Source organism: Archocentrus centrarchus, chromosome 10 (assembly GCF_007364275.1).
Source record: "Archocentrus centrarchus isolate MPI-CPG fArcCen1 chromosome 10, fArcCen1, whole genome shotgun sequence".
Classification (NCBI taxonomy): Eukaryota; Metazoa; Chordata; class Actinopteri; order Cichliformes; family Cichlidae; genus Archocentrus; species Archocentrus centrarchus.
This window is the reverse complement of record NC_044355.1, coordinates 17,412,744-17,437,212: the sequence shown is the minus strand read 5'-3', so window position 1 is coordinate 17,437,212 and position 24,469 is coordinate 17,412,744. Positions and strand designations below refer to the sequence as shown.

Sequence of the window (24,469 nt, the reverse complement as noted above, 5' to 3'; positions counted from 1 at the left end):
CCATTTATTCCCTGTTACAGTACAGAAGTACAGAGGAAGCAAAGAAAATCAGCATTCATGAGTTTTGATGGTTTGTATTTTTTTGATGGGAAATCACATTAAATGAAGGTCTTTTAGGCATCATGACATCACCTCCTCCCTCTGTGGGCCTTCAGTGGTGCAGTCTGTGTAGAAGCACTGATCACTTAAATTGCCTGACTTTATGGACTGAAGCATACATATAATCATCTCCTCTTGGTACAGTCTGATGAGATCTCTGTGAACACTTGACTTGGCCATACTCCACCTCTGCCTCCACCTCCGCTCTTTGCTCCACTTGCTGCCCCTGCTGCTGCACGACCCTGACATCAGCGTACATTACTTCCTGGTCATCTTCTTCCTCTGCAGAGTAGCAAGAAGATAAAACTAAAATCAGTGAATTATTAAAGTAATAGTTTGACTTTTTATGAAACTTGCTTTCTTGATGTGAGTTAAAAAAACAACAACAAAAAACATTTGCTTTCATGACTGCTGCAGACATGACAGTGAAGCACAAAGAGCAGTTCATTAGTGAGCTTTAGACCTGATACTTGATAGAAATGTTTCCCTGTGTTTTAGTTATTGTGTTAAAGTCAGCTTTTGGCAATACGAACAAATTTAACTGGAACACAACAGAGGTATCAACAAGCTCTTGGCAAGAAAACAAAAGTTTCTTCAAAAATTATTCTATATATTTCAGGAAGAGCCAAAGAAAACAATCTGAATAAAGTGAGTAAACAGGAAGTTTTGTACCTTTTTGTTCTGTAGTTTTGTTGTTTCTTTTTTTCCTCTGAGCACAGATGACTGCTACACCCACAACTAAAAAAATTACCAGTGCTGAGAGAACACCAGCGATCAGCAGCAAAATTCCAACTTCAAAAATAAAACACACCAAAACAAACAAGTCAACAAACGTGTTTTAATGAAGAAGGAAAATGAAAGAATGTGTCCCATTGATTGAGGCGCCATAAAATGAAGCCCATGAGCAAACAATCAGACAATTCATGAAAGACATCATAAATTGATTATCAGCTTTTATTCACAATGTTCTCACTCACCGCAGGTAGATATCCTCTCTTCTTTGAAGACTTTACTAACATGATTTCTGACTGAGCAGACCAGATGTCCTGAGACGTGCTGTTTCAGAGTGATGATGTTACCCTCATTGTTTCTAGAAAGGAGCTCACCATCTGTCAGTGTGCGTCCATCCAGAGTCCAACTGTACTGAGGACTGTCTCCTCCCTCAGAGGAGCAGGACACCCTCATCTCTCCCTGGGACAGACACTCAGAGACCAGCAGGACAGAGGACACAGGAGCTGAGAGAAACACACACAGAGTTTTGGTATTATAACAGGATTTTGATCATTCTTTGTCAAAGTGTCTAGAATTTTCTAGGATGTATTGTGTGTAGATTATCCAGACAATGTTAAATTTATTAAGGTTTCATTACTCACCTTGAATAATCAGCTGCAAAGTCCGCTTGCCTGTACTTGTTCCATCTGAATCAAAGGTTTCAAAGCTATAATTCCCACTGTCATTCCTGCTCAGGTTATTAATCCTAAATGTCCCATTACTGGGAATAAAGAGAAATTTCTCATGTCTCATATTGGATGCAATCGTATTGTTTCTCACAGTGAGAACTGATAATTCATTTTTTAACAGCTGGAATCTAAAGATTTCTGAGGTGCTCTTCATCAGTTGGATGTCCACAGTTCCTCCCAAAGCTCTACAACAGTGAGCTCCATTCTTTCTGCCATCACAGTAAGTTTCCACACCTGCAAATAATAATAATAATGTAAAGCAAAAATATCAGCATTCAAAATGTTTACCTAAAATGTAAATAGTGGATTTGTGGCTGCTGTCTGTCTGTCTCAGTCCAAACTACGCAAGCAAGCATTTACTGGATTGCATTACATACACAGGTCTGTAACTGAGACATTGCTGGGGTTCAAATATGAGCACAATTTCCCAGTTAAAGTGAGTATTTTTCATAAACATGCCTGCTGTGACAAAAATGGTGCAAAAACAGTGTTGGCATTCTAATGTTTCAGTTAACTCTCCCAGTAATTATAAAATTATGTTGTTTATGTATAATTTGATTTCATATGTGTTACCAAATTTGTAGTTGGCATCCTAAAAATGATCAAATAAAGCAAAAGTATTGGACCCTAGTGTCTGCTTTTAAATGGATTCAAATAAGTAACTGAGTACTTTTACAATATTTAAAGGGATTAATGAAATATTTGAAAAAAGGTACATTTTCCATCCTATTTTATCATTTATTTATTATTTAATCAGCTCTTTTGTCATAACTATATTTACTTTAAGTGCACATTTATGTGAAATTGATCACAAAATTTGACATTAGTATTATTAGAAACCAAACAATGTAATTAAAAAACATTAAAGAGTTCATATTATATTCATAAACTGTGATTCTATTTAACAGATCTTCAGCTGAATTTTGCTTTTTCAGTATTTTAGTGTTTGAGCTGCTTCATCCTTAAAAACAATGTCAAACTTATTTAATTGACTCTACTGGATCCTGTTGCTGTAAACCATGTTATTGATTATAAAATGAAGTATTAATGAAGGACTTCATGAAAAAAGTTGAACAGCTCACCATGAGAGACTCCAAACAACATCAACAGTCCAACTACAGCTTCCATGTCTGCTCACTGTTCAGCCTCTGTGGATCCACTCAGCAGCTTTCAGACTTTTTCCCTCAAAAACAAATGTGTGTGTGCTGCTCTGAACAGACTGCAAAGTGTTAGCGATCAGCCTCAGAAGGGAACGTGTGAGAAACCTTGGCGTCAGGTACGATTGAAGTTCTGCTTGTTTTTCATTCACTGAGAGGATGAAAGGGAGTGATATGAGTTGTTCTTCCCCTTTTAGCCTTCAAGAAAGAGAATTCATGTGTAATGGATTGACACCTTAAGTTCCAAAGAAATCTGTGTTCCTGTATGAAAAATAAATGATCAGTTACAGAAATATGTCAAAATAAGCTTAAGATAAATTGTGGATTATATTTTTTCTTTAAAGCCTGGTAAGGGGTCATTTCACACTCAAGGTTTAATAGTTGTCATATTGTCTTTATCTGTGTTTTTGAGATGTTTTCTTTGTGAAAGTGCTGATTTGGTTACCTTGTCATTCATATAAAGGAAGCATATTCAGATCATCTTATCAGCAGTCACGCACGTATAAGGTGGTAAAATATGTGCATTCATTCTCTGCTGTTGCTTCACACGTGTCTAATTTTCTTTGTAAAGTTTCTCTTCTCAGTCTAACTTAAATTTATCACACCATCTTCCTCATCTTTGCTCTAGTGATGTCAAACAACATCACCCAACACAGCGTGATTTAAAGAAATATGATGCCAGATTAATAGACTTTGACTCATTGACAGACTGTGACCCAGAGCTACGTCACCTACCAGTCATCTCTCTCACACCCTGAACAAGAAGCAATGGAGAAATGCATCCGGCTCTTTAGCCACAGGAGGTAATCTGGCCGTCTTCTTCTCCTGTAGGTGCAGGATTTTAGTTGTTGAGAAAAAAATAAAACTCCTCAGCCTTGCAGTGAGACCTGAGTGGCATTACTATCAAAAAGTAATGATAGTAATGCCACTCACAAGTTCCTACTGGAAACCAAGGGACAAACACACTGGATATCTATACTTACTGATATGGACTGGTTAATATGTTAGGAATGAAAAGATGCCATATCATTTGATGGGATGTGTCAAAGATCAAGGATCCCACAAAATTTATCAAAGTGAAAAAATGATGCAGCAGACTAGTCCAATCATTAAGGTCCAGTATCAGAACCAGTATGGTCCTGCAGATGGGTTAAGCACCTTCTTCAGCCCTGTCCAGCTCTCCTAGAGTAACTGCCTGTCTCCTGGAATCTCCTCCATGTTCTTGAGACTGTGCTGGGAGACACAGCAAACCTTCTGGCAATGGTATGTATTGATGTGCCATCCTGGAGGAGCTGGACTACCTGTGCAACCTCTGTAGGGTTCAAGTATGGTCTCATGCTATCAGTGGTGACACTGACCCTAGCCAAATGCAAAACTATAGAGAAAACAGTCAGAAAAGATGAGGAGGGGAAAATGTCATTTTCCTTCACAAGTTAAAATCATTCCTATTTTGGGGGTCATCTCATTGTTGCCCCTACAGTGCACCTGTTGTTATTTCATTAACACCAAAGCCGCCCAAACTGATTAATTATACAGGCGAAAAAATCTTGTAATAGAGGATTATATAAAGAAAAAAATATGATGTTATGGAGTCTTCCACTTATTCACATCAGAGTAACACAGGGATAAGGAGACTCTTAAGATTTTCCATCTAATATCAAGTTTTTAAAAATGGCTCATTTAACAGACAACATCAACCAGGTTCACTCTAGTACAATCTCTGTGTCATACACAAAGCATATGGCTGTTTTCATGTGGAATAGGTTTTGTTAATGTTTAGCAGTGGCTATTAAAAAAAAAAAAAACAGATGAAACCTCAGTTTGAAACTGAAATATCTGATTCTTTATCGTATTCTAGATAAGTCAGGATCCTATCACAAGTGAAGGACAAAAAGGTTGTTGCTTGGAGTCAGATATACACTGTGCCAATGTAGAGGGTTGAAATGATCTCACTTCTGAGATTAAGTATCAAATGGTGATAAAGATAAAAACAGTCACCCCTAAAGTTTTTTTGTTTTGTTACATTTGTAAATTTGACTGTCATTTAAGCATTGTTGTGAGTCCTGTGCAGTTTCATGTATTATGGTGCCATCCCACAGCAGGACGCTAGAGGGCGCGTATCGCGCTCGGGGTATGGAGTAGCTTTGGGGCACAGAGGAAGAATAAAACTTCCTGTTATGAAGCTACGATAGCTCAACGTGTGTGCCTTCTGCTATTCTCTACCACAGGTCAGTAAAAACACCTTACAATGACTGTGCAATACAGACCATATGTGTAGAGAAGGTTGTTATGAGAGACTTGTACAGGCCGGCAAAAGAAGCCGTTTGTGAAGCGATTGGTGTGTAAATCGTGGCTTATTGATGTATGCTAAGCGATGCTAATGCTAGCGGACTTGGCTAATGTGGAGTAGAGTGGGGAAGCTAACCAAAACTAAATGAGAAACTGCTGGACTCACATGTGAACTTTTACTCATGTGCACTCTATGAACAGTCATATGTTATTCTTCTGGTTATGATGTTTAGTTAAAGTACAGTTTTGGTGGTTTAATACCGAAACCAGTAATGTAATTTGGTAAGGTGACTTAGTGAGTAATGGCGACTGTCGATGAATGACTCTTGATGAGAGAGAAGCGCCATTAAAGGAGCATTGCATTTTATATAGCTGATAGTTTGCATTATAGCATTAGATGTGTTTGTTTTATGAACAAAGCTAATTAATTGTGTAAACAAAATGGAACAACAGCTAAAGGTATGTAAAAATACAGTTCATTCAGGCACTTAATGCTGTAATAGGTGTTTCAATGGTTAAAAGCAAATGTGTTACTGTCTGTTACACATGTAGTTAAAAGGATCGAGTTAAGAACAGCAGTATGAGTGTGTTATGTGTTTATCTTTAAAATGAATGAGTTCTTGTTGTACATTGTGATTATAATTTGTTGATGGACTCAAAGAGACTCTACTGAATAGTTTTATGAAGTTGTGGAAATGTTTTGTGATTCATATTGTCTTGACTCAGGAGCACAATGGCCATGTTTTGTAAAAGAGACTAAAGTGAAAGGCCATTGGTTTATATTCAGTTTAGTAACACTTGAGGTATGTTTATAGATTTTCTGGTGAAGAATAAAACTTCCTGTTATGAAGCTACGATAGCTCAACGTGTGTGCCTTCTGCTATTCTCTACCACAGCACCACACGTTGGCACAGGAAGCCAGTTGCCCCTCAGACGACAAACCTAGGGAGGCAACAAATTTGGGGGCTCGTCCGGGATTAGCGCCCCCTGGTGGACGGGTGCTAATCAGCCAAGAACTGTGGGAGTCACATCCCTCTGATTAACAGAGCTAGCAACCAAAGCAACTGACTCCAGCAATCCACCGATGGCGACTCTACACGACCTACGGTGGGAGATCCAGCAGCAACTTCACCAGCTGACCAGTGCTGCCAACAGAGACTTGCTCTGTCAACTTGCAGTTTCCTGCAAAGAAGAAGGGGGTGACGATTTTCCTGGTGATGATGCCACGGAGGTGGAGTTCTTTGATTTCATCACTGACTTCTTGAGAAGCAAACGACTAAAGAATCTCGAGGATCAGGGGATGTCTCGTCTGCTGGTGTTTCGTGACCTCATCGATGAACTGCAAGCGGCACAGGTAACTGTTGAACACAACCAAGCGTCTGATGAAGAGGATGCTGCTTCGGTATCAGAGACTGAACCACCTGTAGTAGCAGCAGTAGTGAGTAAGAAAGTATCAAAATCAGTAGTTGCTGATCCAGCGACTGGTTTAATAAAACTGACTGATGTAGCTGCATTGTTACCACATAGAGACTTTAAGATGCATGGTGGTCACATCTCAGATTTGAACTCTTCAAGAAACAGATCCGATACATCGGTCGAATGGTTTCAGGAGAAGGGATTCAGATCGACCCGAAGGATTTGGAAGCAGTCTTGGCCCTGAAAGATAAGAAACCCCGCACTGTCGGAGAGATCCGGACATTGCTTGGATTTCTGAGTTATTACCGGTCCTTTATCCAAGACTTCTCACGATTGGCAAGACCCTTGTTTGAACTTCTCCAGAGCCCAACTGAGACAAGCAGTGCCGTCCGACCTCAGTCTGGTAAGGGAAAGGGTCAAGTAATTAAAGGGAACAAGGGACAACTCCCCTCCCGTACACCTGTAACTTGGACTAATGAACATCAAACTGTGGTATCAAGGTTGGTGGAGATGCTGACAAACCCTCCCATCTTAGCCTATCCAGACTTTGATCTTCCATTTGTGCTACACACAGACGCGTCAAATGAAGGACTAGGAGCTGTGTTATACCAACACCAAAACAACAAACTGCGCGTCATTGGGTACGGGTCTAGAACCTTAACACCTGCCGAGAGGAATTACCACCTACACTCTGGCAAACTTGAGTTCCTGGCCCTTAAATGGGCTATTTGCGACAAGTTCCGGGATTACCTGTATTATGCACCAACCTTCACAGTCTATACAGACAATAATCCCTTGACCTACATCCTGAATTCAGCAAGACTAAACGCTGTGGGTCACAGGTGGGTTGGGGAATTGGCCGACTTCCATTTTGATATCAAGTATAGACCCGGAAAGAAGAATGCGGACGCTGACATGTTGTCCAGGTACCCAGTGAACCTTCAGCAGCAGATGGAGGATCATACAGAAACGATGTCACCAGAGGTGGTCTCTGCAGTGTGGCAGGGAACCAAAATGGCACAAAATGATGAGGTCCCCTGGGTTGCTGCATTGCAATTAAACGTTGATGGTGGAAACACTGTGCCTTCAAACGGTGTCTCAAGCATCATACCCAAAGATATCAGAGCAGCACAACAAGAAGATCCAGCTATTAGAGAGGTTGTGTCTCTGAAGCAGAGAGCATGGACTCCGAATGAAAAAGAGAAGAGAGCAATGTGTAAACAGACAAGGAGACTACTCTATGAGTGGAACAAGCTAGAGGTAGAAAATGGACTACTCTATCGGAAAACACATCAAAACGTACAACTGGTCCTCCCGGAAAAACTCAAATTGGAGGTACTGAAGAGCTTGCATGACGACATGGGGCATGTAGGTTCAGACAAGGTTATCCACCTTGCCCGAGAACGGTTCTACTGGCCGTATATGCAACAGGATATTGAGGACTATGTGACAAAAAAATGCCCTTGCATAAAACAGAAACATCCCAGTGTCCCACAAAGAGCTCCAATGGCATCCCTCACCAGCAGTGCACCATTTGAGCTAGTTTCCATTGACTACTTGCACCTGGAGCCAAGCAAGGGAGGGTATGAGTACATCCTTGTCCTTGTCGACCACTTTACGCGCTTTGCACAGGCATACCCAACAAGGAACAAATCGGGAAAGACAGCTGCTGAAAAGTTATTTCAGGACTTTATTCCTCGGTTTGGGTATCCAGAAAAGTTGCATCACGATCAAGGACGTGAGTTCGAGAACAGCCTGTTCCAAAGACTACAACAACTGTCAGGAATTGCACATTCACGAACCACCCCTTACCATCCTCAATGCAATCCAGTGGAACGACTAAATCGGACACTTCTCCAAATGCTGCGTACCCTACGAGAAGAGAAAAAGAGTGAATGGAAAGATCATTTGCCTCAGATTGTGCACGCATATAATTGCACAAGACATGAAGCAACAGGATACTCTCCATTTTTCCTCTTGTATGGCAGGGCTCCACGGTTGCCAGTCGATTTGCTGTTTAGCCAAAGGAAAGAGACTGAGGCACGTAACCACCAAACCTTTGTACAAAAATGGGCCGAGAGGATGCGAGTGGCTTATCAAATAGCTGCAGACAACAGCCTTAAGTCCTCAGCCAAAGGCAAGAAACAGTACGATAGACGTGTAAAAGGGGTCACTCTCCAGCCAGGTGATAGGGTATTGGTGAAAAATCTGTCAGAGAGAGGAGGGCCAGGGAAATTACGTGCCTATTGGGAGAAGGTCGTACATCGCGTGGTGGAGAGAGTCAGAGATGGGCCAGTCTATAAGGTGCAGCCAGAGAGAGGAAGTAAGACCATGCGCGTTCTGCATAGAAATCTACTGCTGCCAGTAAATGACCTACCTCTTGAAGAAGAACTTCCCGTGGACGAAAAGACCAGACGGAAGGGACAAAAACAACCTGAAAAATATGTTGACCAAACAGCAACAAGTAGCTCTGATGAGGAAGATGAGTATACTTACCATCGTGACCTCCGGAGCAGAATCCCATGCTACAGACTCGCAGACCCTTGCCAGCAAGATCCTGTTATTCTACAGGAGCGTCCTCAGCAACGGGAAACTGTCATGGCACGGCGGAAATCGCTAACTCAGCGCAAGTTAAATGCAACAGCCAGAGAGTTCTGTCCTACTAACAGGCAAGAATCTGAGGGAGAGCAGGACGTTGTGGAGACTGAGGAGTTGGTCAAAACAAGGTCTGACCAAGTGGATGAAACAGATGGAGGAAACATAGGAGAAAACGACAAGGTAAGAAGGTCACAGAGGAGAGGGCGACCAGCAGAAAAACTCACATATGACACTCTGGGTCAGCCATCATACCGCCATTGGAGAACGGACATGAACGCCCTCTCAGCCAGCCAACCCTACGTGTCCAATCCCGGCTTTCCATCCTCCTTTTACCCCATCCATCCCCAACCATACTACCACAACTGGTACACTCTCATACACTGACGGGTCCACACAAATAGAAACAAATGTCAGGAGACATTCTTTGAGTGGGAGAGAGTGTAGAGGGTTGAAATGATCTCACTTCTGAGATTAAGTATCAAATGGTGATAAAGATAAAAACAGTCACCCCTAAAGTTTTTTTGTTTTGTTACATTTGTAAATTTGACTGTCATTTAAGCATTGTTGTGAGTCCTGTGCAGTTTCATGTATTATGGTGCCATCCCACAGCAGGACGCTAGAGGGCGCGTATCGCGCTCGGGGTATGGAGTAGCTTTGGGGCACAGAGGAAGAATAAAACTTCCTGTTATGAAGCTACGATAGCTCAACGTGTGTGCCTTCTGCTATTCTCTACCACAGGTCAGTAAAAACACCTTACAATGACTGTGCAATACAGACCATATGTGTAGAGAAGGTTGTTATGAGAGACTTGTACAGGCCGGCAAAAGAAGCCGTTTGTGAAGCGATTGGTGTGTAAATCGTGGCGTATTGATGTATGCTAAGCGATGCTAATGCTAGCGGACTTGGCTAATGTGGAGTAGAGTGGGGAAGCTAACCAAAACTAAATGAGAAACTGCTGGACTCACATGTGAACTTTTACTCATGTGCACTCTATGAACAGTCATATGTTATTCTTCTGGTTATGATGTTTAGTTAAAGTACAGTTTTGGTGGTTTAATACCGAAACCAGTAATGTAATTTGGTAAGGTGACTTAGTGAGTAATGGCGACTGTCGATGAATGACTCTTGATGAGAGAGAAGCGCCATTAAAGGAGCATTGCATTTTATATAGCTGATAGTTTGCATTATAGCATTAGATGTGTTTGTTTTATGAACAAAGCTAATTAATTGTGTAAACAAAATGGAACAACAGCTAAAGGTATGTAAAAATACAGTTCATTCAGGCACTTAATGCTGTAATAGGTGTTTCAATGGTTAAAAGCAAATGTGTTACTGTCTGTTACACATGTAGTTAAAAGGATCGAGTTAAGAACAGCAGTATGAGTGTGTTATGTGTTTATCTTTAAAATGAATGAGTTCTTGTTGTACATTGTGATTATAATTTGTTGATGGACTCAAAGAGACTCTACTGAATAGTTTTATGAAGTTGTGGAAATGTTTTGTGATTCATATTGTCTTGACTCAGGAGCACAATGGCCATGTTTTGTAAAAGAGACTAAAGTGAAAGGCCATTGGTTTATATTCAGTTTAGTAACACTTGAGGTATGTTTATAGATTTTCTGGTGAAGAATAAAACTTCCTGTTATGAAGCTACGATAGCTCAACGTGTGTGCCTTCTGCTATTCTCTACCACAGCACCACACGTTGGCACAGGAAGCCAGTTGCCCCTCAGACGACAAACCTAGGGAGGCAACACCAACTGGGCTGACAAAGAATGATCAGTCAGCTTTAGCAGCATTAGTCTAAGAGAACTGCAGGTGATGTTCAGCCGCGTCCTTCACCTGTCCATGAATTTGGTATAACAGAAGAAAAGGTTTTGAACATGCCACTATCGCACGTCACTCCTCACTCAGGAAAAGCCAATTTTAATACATCAAAAATGTTTAAGTGTGTTAGTAATGACTGCACCATTATGTTTTGACCAGAACGACCTTAATATAATAAAGCATTCATTTCTAAATTCATCCTTCTCAAAGTCACTATCTACTTTCATAGAAATACGTATGTGAGGTGAAGTGTAAAGAATCAGGCTTCAAATACTGTGTGTGTGTATGTTATTACAGTTTTGTATATTCCAATTCATTTTTACTGCGCCCCCTCAAGGGGGAACAGGGTATTGTTTTAGTATGTTTGTCTGTCTGTTAATAAAATTACAGCAAAACTACCAGTCCGATTCATCCCATACCACGATTGCATGAAAGATGTCCCGTGACCCCCACATCGCCTGATTACATTTGTACCATAAGTGGGTGAAGATTATTAAAAAAAAAAATCTAGAAAATTTGAAAACATCCCTGTCCTTAACACAGGGCAAAATGGGGAAAAACTTCAGTGATATTGGTACTGATCTGATATTGGGTACACAATTGTGGAGTGCCAAGAAGTGCCAAACCAAACATCATCTGGATCCGATCCAGATTCTGGATTTGCAGGTTACTTAAATTTAACCTTTTTTTTTTGTTTGTTTGTTTTTGCTACATCATCCCTTGTTGCAGTAAGAAGCATATCATTATTGTCCATGGACATGTAATATTTGCTCGAGCTCTGATCCAGATTCAGGATTTCCGGATACATTATGTGTTCTTCTGGATCCAATTTTCAAAAAATTTAAAAAGAATTTTCTTTTTTAAATTTTTTTGTGCACTAATGTTAGCCTCAATACCATCAGAAAGAGAATGACCATAAAATAAAATATTTTAGTTCAACTTTTTAAATCTTGGACAATTGGACCTATTTGTTATCTCAGTGATTCAGTGTTTGGAGAGTGTGAGACGGACAGCATTAAAATCAGCTAAAATGTCTGCTGGGGGCGGGGTTTACCTGGCACCACTCGTTCTGTCTATTTCACTTTAACCTTTCTGTTTGCAATTCAGTTTAGTTTTAGTTGACTGAGTATCACACATAAGTGAAAAGGGGAATTTTCTCTTACCTCTGGTCCTGTGCTTCCACAGAGTGAACATAGTTTCCACTAATCTGTGGAGGAGTTGGAAAGGGATTAACCTGTGTTACAAGTGTGAGTATAGGCTGCATGCTATGTTGTGTGTGTGCTGCATTTGTGGTACCAATTACTTTTTAATTGTTGTCTTGTTGCACTAAAGTTGCTTTGAAGACAGAAACTGAGGGTTTGAAGGCCTGGTAAGAGAGCAGACAATTTATTTTTAAACGCAGTTTAAGTCCGTCTGCAACTACTATATAAATCCAAGTATTACTCCCATTATTTGCCAGGTATATCATCTTTATGTGTAATTAACAGTGGAGCAGTGATAATTTTGACAGCAAATTTTGATTTAGTTTTATTCACAGTCTTTTGACGAAAATGTATTTTAGTTTTAGTCGTAATTTAGTCATCTGAATAGTTTTAGTTTTAGTCGACGAAATTATCATAAGAATATAGTCTCCTAAATCTACAGTCGATTTAGGAGACTAAAATATAAAGGGTGTAAAATGTAAATGCTTTTTCTTCAGTTCCCTTGAATTAGTCATTATACACACTTACACAAAATTAAACATTTTTTAAAAGTTATGGAATATTATTAATAATATTAACGTTAGCATTTCATCTGCTTCCCACACACCTGATCATTAACACCACCTTACTGAGATAATCCGAGCGTTTTACAGCAGGACACGCTCTGAAAGGTACAGGGCAGTGTTCAGGACTAAGATTAGGAAAGGCTAATCCACCACGGTGTGGAGATTTTCTTTAAACACAAACACTACACTTTGAAAAACACTTCACCCTGCATGACATTAAAATGCTTACCTTTGCGTGGAGATCTGGGTGACTGGTTTGCAGATGTTGTATAAGATTTGTTGTGTTTTTTACCCGAGATAGTCGCCCCACATGGTTTACACATCGTTTTGTTTGTTACAGCATCAAAGGACAAATGTGTCCATACATCGGCTCTTCTCTTTCTGCCTGCTGACACTGTTTACATAACTTAGTTCTATCGGAAGTAAAGACAAATCACAGGCTTGTTTGGTCTTCCCGGGTTTAGAGCAAATTTGTGCATCTGTGCATTTGATTGGATGTTTTCCTAACTTGTCCTGCCCTGTCACAACATTAAATCAGTTCTGATTGGATTTCGTCCCCGCCAAACATTTTCATCTCGTTTTCATTCATTGAAAAAAGTGTCAAAAAAAATCATGTTTGAGTGTAAATGCAGTTTTCAAAAAAGTCCCTGCTCAAAAGTTTTTGTCTCTTGTGCCGATTTCTTCTTTTAGCATTGTGAAGCTCTACTTAGAACCTTCTTAAGATCCAATGGTGCAAAATGCAAATTCTTGCAATTTTTTTTAACTGGTCTTAAGATTTTGATCAGGAGTGTGTGTGTGTGTGTGTGTGTATATATATATATATATATATATATATATATATATATATATATATATATATATGATAGGGCATGGCATCCCAAACCATCACTGACTGTGGAAACTTTACACTGGACCTCAAGCAATGTGGATTCTGTGCCTCTCCTCTATTCCTCCAGACTCTGGGACTTTGATTTCCAAAGGAAATGCAAAATTGACTTTGATCAGAGAACATAACTTTGGAGCACTCAGCAGCAGTCCAGTCCTTTTTGTCTTTAGCCCAGGCGAGACGCTTCTGACGCTGTCTCTTTTTCAAGAGTGGCTCGACACAAGGACTGCGACAGCTGAAACCCGTGTCTGCATGCGTCTGTGGTGGTTCTTGAAGCACTGACTCCAGCTGCAGTCTACACATTTTTGAATGGATTTTGTTTCACAATCCTCTCCACGGTGCGGTTATCCCTGTTGCTTGTACACTTTCATCTACCACATCTTTTCCTTCCCTTCGCCTCTCTATTAATGTGCTTGGACACAGAGCTCTGTGAACAGCCAGCCTCTTTAGCAATGACCTTTTGTGTCTTGCCCTCCTTGTGCAAGGTGTCAAAGGTCGTCTTTTGGACAACGGTCAAGTCAGCAGTCTTCCCCATGATTGTGTAGCCTACAGAACTAGACTGAGAGACCATTTAAAGGTCTTTGCAGGTGTTTGGAGTTAATTAGCTGATTAGAGTGTGGCACCAGGTGTCTTCAATATTGAACCTTTTCACAATATTCTAATTTTCTGAGATACTGAATTTGGGCTTTTCATCAGTTGTGAGTTATAATCATCAAAATTAAAAGAAACAAACATTTGAAATAAATCAGTCTGTGTGTAATGAATGGATATAATATACAAGTTTCACTTTTTGAGTGGAATTACTGAAATAAATCACCTTTTTCATGATATTCTAATTTTATGACCAGCACCTGTATTTTCTCCTCAAGCTGTCTCATGCTAAATACTCCTCCTTGTGGAAAACCCAAAACATTTTACCTAAACATGCGTAACACTGATAACTCTGTCTCCATATTTTCCCCTCATATAAACCACATTTAGAGACATGAAATCTATACCAGACTTGTTTCCCATGCTCACAAATGTCCAGTATTTTCTTTAGGGTGTGGTTAATTTCTACTTTACATGATAGAATCATTTATAGAAACACTTTATCTACAAACCCACCCTGACTCCTGTGTAAATTTAATAAATTCAAAGTTTATGAGAGTGCATCAATATGTTGGAAGACATAATTACAAACTAATCAATGTCATGAGTACAATATTCTTTTTACAAACTCAAAAAACAACTGTAACTTTAAAGGATTATGATGGTTTGCATTTAGGTTTTGCACAGCTTTCCTTCTGTATGCATTATTTCCATTCAAACATTAACATGTTTTTAACAAAGAGTTTCACTGAACACTGAAGTAATTTATAAGCAACTGTGACACCTCTGTCAACCAGTAGAGGGAAACCTCACACCTCTTCATATAGTTCTGTTCACTTCTCAGTAGTCATTAATAATCCAGTCTGTTATCAAAATGTCAGCAAAGGCTTATTAACATAAAATAATGACGCATTACAAGGAGAATTGACTGAAGGGTTTTAGATTTTAAACAATGGGAAGCAACTAATAAAAGCTTCTGCTTTTAATGCTGCCAAAGATTTCACATCATTACTGTTTGTAATCAACAGTAATCTGACATCTGTAACAAGAAGCACGCAAGACAAATGTGAAACTAAGGATTGGTTTTAACTTGATAGTTATAAGTGCCCTCTGCCTACTTCTTCTCTCAGTTTCATTAAAGTTTGTTTGTTTGTTTGTTTGTTTTTAGAGTTTCTGTTAAGGTGATTTTCAAATTATGATATCAATTAAATATTTCTTCTTAAATTGGTGTTTGTAATTTCATTTTATTTTTTTTTCTACCTACAGAGCTGTGTAAGAGCCGCTTTTCATTTTTTTATATTTTGCTAGTAAAATGGGAAATAGGTACAGTGATTTATTGAAACACGTGCAAACATATATGGAAATAGAGTATATAAGGCAAAAACAGAGTTTGTAAAATTCTGTCAGTGTTCAGTATGACCACAATTATTCTTCAACACAGCCTGAACTCTCTAAGGCAGCTTTATTGTAATTTCTTTAAGTAGTCTTCAGGAACAGTTCTCCAGGCTCCCTGAAGGACATTCTTTGGATTTTGGCTGCCTTTTCTTCTGTTCTCTGTCAAGATGATGAATGTCAGGCCTCTGAAGAGGCCAATGCATGACAGATAGTGTTCCATTGGGGTCTATATAGGTATTCACTAGGTATTCTTTACTGTAGTGGTGTGTGTTTGGGATCACACACTGAAAAATGAAGCTGTTGCCAATCCAGATGGTAATGCAAGGTGGGTCAAAATCAGTATATTTCTGCATTCATAATTCCATCAATTTTGACAAGCTCTCCAACACCACTGGCAGTCCAGCATACCTCAGCCTCTTCTCCCTGTTTCCCTTCTGTAAGAATGGCTTCTTGACAGCCACCCTTCCACTGAGACCATTTCTGATGAGTCTTCAGTGAACAGCAGGTGGATCAATTTAAGGGCCAGATGCATCTCTCGGGTACTGTTTCAGATACTGTTGCTGTAATTTTTAGGCCTGCCACTTCTTCTTTTGTCCTCCACTTGTCCTGTTTCTTCAAATTTTAAAAAGCACACAGCCCACCCTGCTGAGACATACTAAGTTTTCAGCTAATATATTTTATGCCTGTCAAACCTTTCTTTTGCATTCTTCATATATTCAACTAAAGAAAGAAAATGTGTTTTGTGACAGTCTACTAGTAACAAAATGCAAGTTTTAATTGGTTAGTTGCTAAGTTGTCTGTTATTTGTTGGAACACTTTGAAAGACCTTCAGAACAACTGGAGAATTATAGATCACTTCAAAAAAAATGCAAATGCAGACGCGTGAAGGCAAACTGCAGCGACCTTACAGTGAGCTGTTTATTCTGAGCTGATAGCAGGAACATAGAACCTGAAACATTAAATACTATGGAGAACTGAAATCTATAAACTTCCTTAAACCTAAAGAACACGAGGACCATGAACAGGAACACAAGCAGATACTCAGACGCAGGACAACGAGAGACTGAGACAATTAATACACAGAAGGGTGATTGCAGGAAGTGGAGACGACTGGGCAGAATCACAGCAGATGAGACAAAGTAAGCAAAAATGAAGGCAAAGCGCAAAGAACAACAAACTCACAAAATAAAACCGCAAGTGAGAACTGAACAAGGAAGAACACAGACACCTGAATGAACTAAACATAAGGGACCTGGCACAGGAAGAAGGGAACACAGTAACCTAAAGCAACTAGGAAATGAGAACAAGACTACTTCTACTAAATACTTTCAGAACACATGAAGCAAATACAAACATTAAATAAACCAAGAATCAATAGTATAACAAAACAAAGCTTGAAAGTCAAAAAAAAAAAATGCAAAGATGCTGGGCAACTGATCCAGGCCTGTGACATACTGTAAACATATTTTTAAAAAGTAATATTAAAAATATATTTTTTTAAAGTCTAACTCTTTGGAATATCTTTCATTCCTTCACACATCCAGCCCACACATTTGAGGTGATCATCTCAAAGTATCTGTTATTCATACAGCTTATGTGAAGATACAATTTAAAAACAGTGGTTACGGATGGGTTGATCATTTTTATTTATAACATGATTTGATCCCACCTTTACTGAGTCAAACAAGTGACACATGAAAAGACCTGAACTGCTCTACTTACAATCATAACATTTGTTCTGTCAGAATACAAATGCAGAAAAAAAAACACTCATAGAGTTTCTCGTGGGAATTCAGTAAAACCTGCATAACTGTAAAACATAACTTGTGACTAAAAAGGAGATATATGTCACTCGAAATGCTATTTTTAACCCCCATGGACACGAGTCAGATTTCAGCAGGTGAAAGGTGACACTGGGTGTTGGCACAAGCTGCAGAATTTCTCATTTCAACCATGAAAAGAAAGTTCTGTGGATATTACATCGCTGTTGGGACCACAAAGCTTGACATTTTTTTTTCTTTTTCTTCCAAGCAAAGTAGATGGAAATCCAAATTAATAAGAGACTTGTCATGGCTGCTTTTAAACCACAGATAAACAAGAAAAAAATCATGTTACAGTGATTACAGAAAATAAAGTAAATCCTAAACTGCAGATTCTTACCTAAGAACTAAAATCCTGGGTCCAAAACCAGGACTATGACATGACTATTTTGTTAATACTGTGAGTAAATGTCACTTAGATAAATTTGGAGGCACACAGTGTAACTTTTTGAGTTTGTTATGCTTATAGCTGGTGTGTTCTTGAGACTGATTTACCTGCAACTGGTACAACTGATTTGTTTGAACACCTTGTTGAACAAAACAGGGAGCATCTCTATAATTTCTCAGTTATTTTGAATCTATTATCTAAATTTAAACCTCGCACTGGTTGGGTAATCTACATAATATTTCTCATTTTCTACATTTAACTGTTTTGTGGCTTCCTTATTCTTCCTTAAATACTGTAAAAAATGACCAGTACTACATCTAATATCAAAGCTCATCTGTGTGTGTTTCTCTCAGCTCCTGTGTCCTCTGTCCTGCTGGTCTCTGAGTGTCTGTCCCAGGGAGAGATGAGGGTGTCCTGCTCCTCTGAGGGAGGGGACAGTCCTCAGTACAGTTGGACTCTGGATGGACGCACACTGACAGATGCTGAGCTCCTTTCTGGAAACTTTGCAGGTCACAGCAGCCTCTTTGGAACAAAGCCACCAGTACTGATGGAAAAGGGCCAGTTAGTCAGATGTGACTCAAGCAGATTTAGAACACTGCTCAATATTGCTCAAATGTGGAAATCAACATTTCATGCTCCACAGTATCAAATGCAGGAGATCAAGTAATACAAGCACTGCTGGGTGAGCAGGATCAGCAATATACAATAGATCATTAAAAACTCTTAAATGTGCAGATTCAATGCAACATTACTTAAACTGCAGCTGCTGGAAGTTTGTGGTTAAATTCAAAAAACTGCCCCAAACATACAAAGAAAAGCTCCCAGCTCTTAGTGTAAAATCTTGAATGCAAAGCCTCTATAAACCAGCAGAGGGAAGCCTCACACATATCCATGTGCATGCCTAGAAGTTTAAAGTAATTACTACAAACCCCACAGAAAAATCTCACAAACCAGTGACGTGCGGTGAGGGTCGTGACTGGTGAGGCACTGACGTCATCACATCAGATTTACAAACATATAGCTTATTCACCATTTGATTGGCAACAGTTGTTTTGTTTAACATTAACATAGTCTGAAGCAAACCTTTTAGCTCCGGTGTTGGTCTTCCTTTAATTATTATCTTCTGCTTCGATTGAAAGTCCAGTTTAGAAAATTCTTTCAGTTGAGTTATGTAATCTTCCATGTTGAACATAAGGCCAAGCAACAGGAAAAACTAACTGGCCTTGCTAACTGTTTATGGTAGCTTGCCGCCGAGGAGTCGTAGAGTCCCTGGGATCACCAGCGCCCCCTACCATGAGGCACGAGAACTGCGTGCCTCACCTAGAGTCTCTTCGCAGCAGTTTCATGATCGCTCAACACAAGAATGCATTACACACACATACAGTTGTTAATGAAAAAAACAAAAAATAAACTGTGCATTATATACACCAGCTAAAATATGGAAATTTAGTTCATATAGTAAAAGTGCAGTGAGACCGGAAAGTAATCCGGTCTCACTGCATAGCATGCCAGCACAGTTAGTAGTCATTGGCAATGACTATACTGAGCCGCACCACGGATTGCGCAATCCGTGGTGCGGCTCGCCGGGCTGGTGCCTCACCGTTCGTCTCTTAGTATTTGACCGGCAAATGCGAAAATTCAGCGATTTTGAAAAAACTAATCTAAAAATGGTGTAGTTAAATGGAAAAGAACTTTAAAATACAAATCACTGAATGAATATAACCATTTAATTTATTTTTTAATTTTATATTTCCACGATGACAGGTGAGGCCGTGCCTCACCTGCCTCCCCTGACTGCACGTCACTGTCACAAACATACATACAATTCATATCTCGGCAAATTTTGTTTTTCTTTTCTTTTCAAACTGAAAAAAATATATCCAGAATATATATGCCGTTATCTGTTCATGTGGATTTCATTTTTAAAAATAAAAATACAAAAAGGTTTTTAAAAACCAATAAAATACATTTCTAGTCTGTGATCTAGTAATTTATGATGGAGTAGGACAGCATTGTGCCATATCTAATGCAGCGTAGTATCGGCACATCAGTGAGGTATGAGCTCTACTGAGTGGCCTTCTAGTTTCTTTATGTTTTTGGATTACAAAGTTCACACAGGTTCAGTCATAATCATATTAACTCATAAGATGTTACTGAAAGCTTTCTTATTTTCTCACACTATTTTGAGTTATGTGCCCTGTGTATGAAATGTTATTTTTTGATAAAAAGTTACCTTAAAAACCAACTGACATTAAAAAAAAAATAAATAAAACTAAAGTGTTACATATATAATTTAATCACTTAATAAAAGAGCACTCAGTAGAGCGCATGCGTTGCCCACCCCAAATTTTCTATGTGCCTACATTGCAATCAGGGTTTGTTTTGTTTTTTTACATTTTTTGCAAACATTTTGGTGATGTTGACCTTTGACCTTGAAAATGAATTCATATGTTCTTGGGGCCCTAAAGAATATTTCCACAAAGTTTCATCAATTTTGGCCCAGAATGTTTTTAGATACATTGCTGACAGACAAACGAACAAGAGTGAAAACATCACCTCTCTCTGCCTACCGGTGGCTGAGGTAATTCAGTCACAGTGAGCTGCAAGTAAAAATTATAGGGAGTCATAGTTGTGTGACACTAGTATAAATTTTGTTTTGTTTGATAGTGTTAGCACAGGTCGACCTCTAAGCCACATAAACAGGATGATGTTAAAAGTGACTATTCTTGATACCATATCTGCTGCAGGTGTCAAATAACTGAATAAAATAACACCTTAGATGACTCGTCACCTCCTGCCCGTATCAGCTTCTGTTTTCCTCTCTAGCATCCTGTTAGGGATCAACTGTAGATAAGAACATCTCATTTGAAAAATATTCCATGAAATTATTCTACTAATTCTACTAATTCTATTCTGTGACCGAAGACATTATTGTCTTATTTATGTTGATAAATCAAAAAAAAAAAAAAATGCTGGCATCCCGGCAAAGTTTTTGAAATATTTTCCTAAGTTCCGTGTTTTGAGATTACACATTAAGTTTCACCATACAAGGAGGAAGTTTTTTTTTTTTGTACAAACCTGCTACACAAAGGAAGTGAAACACGCACAACAGTCAACATACAAACCACAGACACCTGCAGATTTTAACACAAAGTGCACCTTTTCTGTTATTTCTCTGATTTTATCCTGCTAATTTCAGTACATCACTGAAGAACATACAATCTTTTTATTTATTAAAAGAAATAAATGAGGTAAATGAGACATTAAAATACTAAAGTTTATAAAACACAAGGATTGACGTATCTTTTAATATATTTCTAACTACAGATAGACAAAAATTTACATTAAAATTTACATTTAAAAATTTGTTACTTAGGCATTATATAATCAGGCTTCAGACAAGCTTAAAAAGAACTTTAATCATCTACATGCTGGTAATATTTATAGTACATACATGAACAGTTACAGAGAGTGATGTTTTGTCAGTGAATTTCTTGTTACTTAGTAAATGAAATAGAAGAAAACTTTCCCTGATTGAAAGAGAAAATATTGAGTGATACTTTTTTATCAAAGGATAAAAAAGTTTCGCTTAAAAAGAATGAATTTTTCAGAGCTCACTTAAACCACTGTTTCTATTATTGTTTAGGAAAGTGGGGATCAAGATTACTGACATGACTCTATATTCTTATTTGACCTCATAAATATAGTTAAAAAGCTGCTCCTGAACAAAGTCTGCAAGCATTAAATGTTTATAGTACACTGTTTTTTTTTAATCAAACTGCTTTTTCAACATTATACAGATACAAAATTAAAATTCCAGTCACCTCCTGATTCCTGTTTTTGGAGAGTGATTTTTTTATTTCAGGGATCTCTGTTGTTATGGGAGCGGTCACATCATTAAGGCTCAGACTCACACTTAAGGTTCATATTCTCGGTCACACAACTGCGAAAGAAAAAAAACAAACAGAAAAGTTACAGTAGAACAAAAAAAGTTATTGGTATCCACTGAAAAGATCCAGTTATTTATTGACCTTTTTTGATTTTGAGACTCCATGTTACCTGACTTCTTGCAGTGCTTCACTTCCCTACACATAAAGCAGCATGACACTACTATCAGGAGAAATCCCAGTACAGCGCAGACAATCAAAAGGAAAGGAAAACTGTTCTCTGAGGGAAGAAATCACAATGATTAGTATAAGTGCAGTACTTTATTAAAATATCAATGTTGGTAACAATTTATTATTACTATCACTAACAAACTGCCACAACCCCCACCTAATGGGTATCCCTAAGGTGTGTGGTGGTAAATCTGTCGAAGGTTCCCTCTCCACCCCACCTGTCTCCTCTTAAGCTCTATGAACTTCTATAATATTTATAGATGTCCTACACAGAGTTGATTCCAACATAATTTTTTAAGCTTCTTGCAGCTTTCTGGTAACAGTTCATATAATTTTGAAGAAAAAACTATTAACCTACTTGTAAAGATTATAATAATTTCACAAACAAATAAAATAAAATGCTACTATGAATTTACCACTTATTAACCAGGTCATGGTGAAACATTACCTACAATTCTGTATTTGACTAATACTGCAAAGACAATTCAAAATAAATGTAACTGTGTTTGCAGAATTGAAGATCCCAACATGAAATAAGCCAGCATGTTTGGAGGCTGAGGAATCAGGTTACAAATGTAAAAAAAAAAATAATGCATCCTGTGTGTTCTTCTCAGCTAACATTACACAGTTAACATTGTGGTTTAATACTTGATTAACTGACCTTGATTCAGGTATCAAGAACTCTGTGTTCACACTCGCCAGGTTTTGTTTCTTTTATGATGTCTGCTTTTTTAATGGGTTCTAATTTACTCTTGTTCTTATCTTTGATTCTTTTTCATTCTTTCTGTGAAGCACCTTGTTAAGAAAAGTGCTATGTAAATAAAGTTTATTGCTCTTATTGATATTATTTGGTAAACCTCATCATACCACACCACAGCTGATAGTGTTAGACACCAAAGAAAAAACCACAGTGAAAACTTCTGTTAAACCACGGCAAATTTCCTGTTACAGAACCACACCTACTATAATGCTTCTTCACAGCTTGATGCGCTTATTTAGTACAGCTAATAATAATCAGTAACCAAGTGGAAAGTTTCAGTATGCATTCAAAGTTTAGGTGGTAGTTACTGGGAAATAAAAGATGGTCATATAATGAATATGAAAAGCAGTTAAGGTGTGGCTAAAATAACTGAAATTACCAGTAGATACAAATGTTATTCATATTCAAGACTTAAAAAGTTAAGCAGTTCTATACATTTACATCTGTTTTTGCATGTTTTTTCCTTTCATGTTCTATGCTTTGCTGCACAAGTGCTGTGTACTGTGTTTTGCTGTTCTACTCCCTCCTGATGTTTCTAATTAACATTATAATAACATCAAAAATATAAAATCATAAATAAGTTCCATAACTTGCCTTCAACTCTGCCGTTGTCTTTAACATCCAGGGTGAAATGAATGCTTTTCTCTCGGACTCCCTCTGAATTAAAGACTTCAGCTCTGTATTGACCTGAATCATTCCTCCTCACATTTGTGATCTTGAGTGTCCCGTTGTTGGGTATAAACTGGAATCTGTTTTTAAAGTTCTCATCTGTTGTTATCCTTCCTTTCTTCAGATTGAACACAGTTATGGTCCCACTGGGAAGCACCTTCAAACACTTCACTTCATGGCCACTAGCGTTAGCCATAACCTGGATATACACAGTTCCTTCAAGAAGAGCTGAGCACGGGCATGTGTTCTTGGTGAGATTACATGTAGTTTCATCAACTGGAGAGAGAGCTGGAAAAGATGCATCCAAAAGAAGATGAGCTGAAATTATTCACACTACAAATGCAAATGTTTGGCTTTTTAATGAGGATGATCTTACCATGAGTTCCCCCTGCTACCAGCACAAGAATAAGAAACAGCTCCATGCTCTTTATTCATGAATCTAGAAAATTATGAACAAATCTGTGTATAAATCTGTTGGGAACCTCAGCCGAAACTTTCAGGAAACAGTAAAGAGGTGATGAAACAGACACGGTATTTTCACAGAGGCAGGAAATAAACCGTCTTACTTCTACTTGCCAATACAAGTAGAACCAAGACAAGCTGCTGCCTCCATGCTGCAGTGAACTGATCTTAAGAAATATCTACCACATGTGAGCAAATCATTTCCCCTCCCTGTTGCAATGACATATGCAAAAATGAATCTAGATAGCATTGTGTGAGCAGGGTAATGCTTTCAAAAAGTGTCAGTCAAAAACAGTCTGTTGGTTACAACAGGTAACATCTGAAGTGACAAGTTAATTCACAAATAGTCCAGAAGTTCCTGTGGTGAGAGCTTTACTGTTCAACAGGGTGTGCAGGAGAGATGCCTTTTTATGTGTGAGGGTTTGTATGAGTTTGCTTTCTGAAAGGAAGGGAAATAAACAATATAGAAAGAATAAAATGTGAGAAACCTACTAGAAAGCAGCTCGCTAAAAGGATGCAAATCACTGGCACGACATGGAACTGTGAGCAAACAAAGAAGCTTCTTATCCATCAAAGCAGGCTGAATTCAATATGAAAATTACAACTACAGGACTCACAAGTAGTAAAGCTGGCCTGCAGTATTTGGGTAAAGAAAACTAATTAAACCAATGCAACTCTATATGTGCAGCTGTAAATCACTTGAAATGTGCTTAGAATATATTCTAAGCATTTACGTCTGAAACCTTGTGTTTCAGATGTAAATGTCA

At 38.5% G+C, this 24,469-nt stretch overlaps 1 protein-coding gene across 1 annotated transcript; it reads right to left on the bottom strand.

Moving 5' to 3' along the window:
• LOC115786419 (hepatocyte cell adhesion molecule-like) lies at positions 1-2,687 on the bottom strand. The gene is made up of 5 exons (XM_030738551.1): positions 2,642-2,687; positions 1,473-1,793; positions 1,077-1,334; positions 772-891; positions 1-375 (listed from the first exon to the last, which is right to left on the bottom strand). Exons 1-5 carry the CDS (start codon positions 2,685-2,687, stop codon positions 182-184), a joined length of 939 nt encoding a protein of 312 aa, XP_030594411.1. The 3' UTR covers positions 1-181.
• Positions 2,688-24,469: the final 21,782 nt, after the last annotated feature.

What these genes read in the sequence shown, in the direction of transcription:
- LOC115786419 (XM_030738551.1), bottom strand. Translation starts at nt 2,687, where the DNA reads ATGGAAGCTGTAGTTGGACTGTTGATGTTGTTTGGAGTCTCTCATG. An exon ending in GTTGTTTGGAGTCTCTCATG is followed by an intron (nt 1,794 to 2,641) that starts GTGAGCTGTTCA and finishes TATTATTTGCAG; the next exon opens with GTGTGGAAACTTACTGTGAT. An exon ending in TTTGCAGCTGATTATTCAAG is followed by an intron (nt 1,335 to 1,472) that starts GTGAGTAATGAA and finishes TGTTTCTCTCAG; the next exon opens with CTCCTGTGTCCTCTGTCCTG.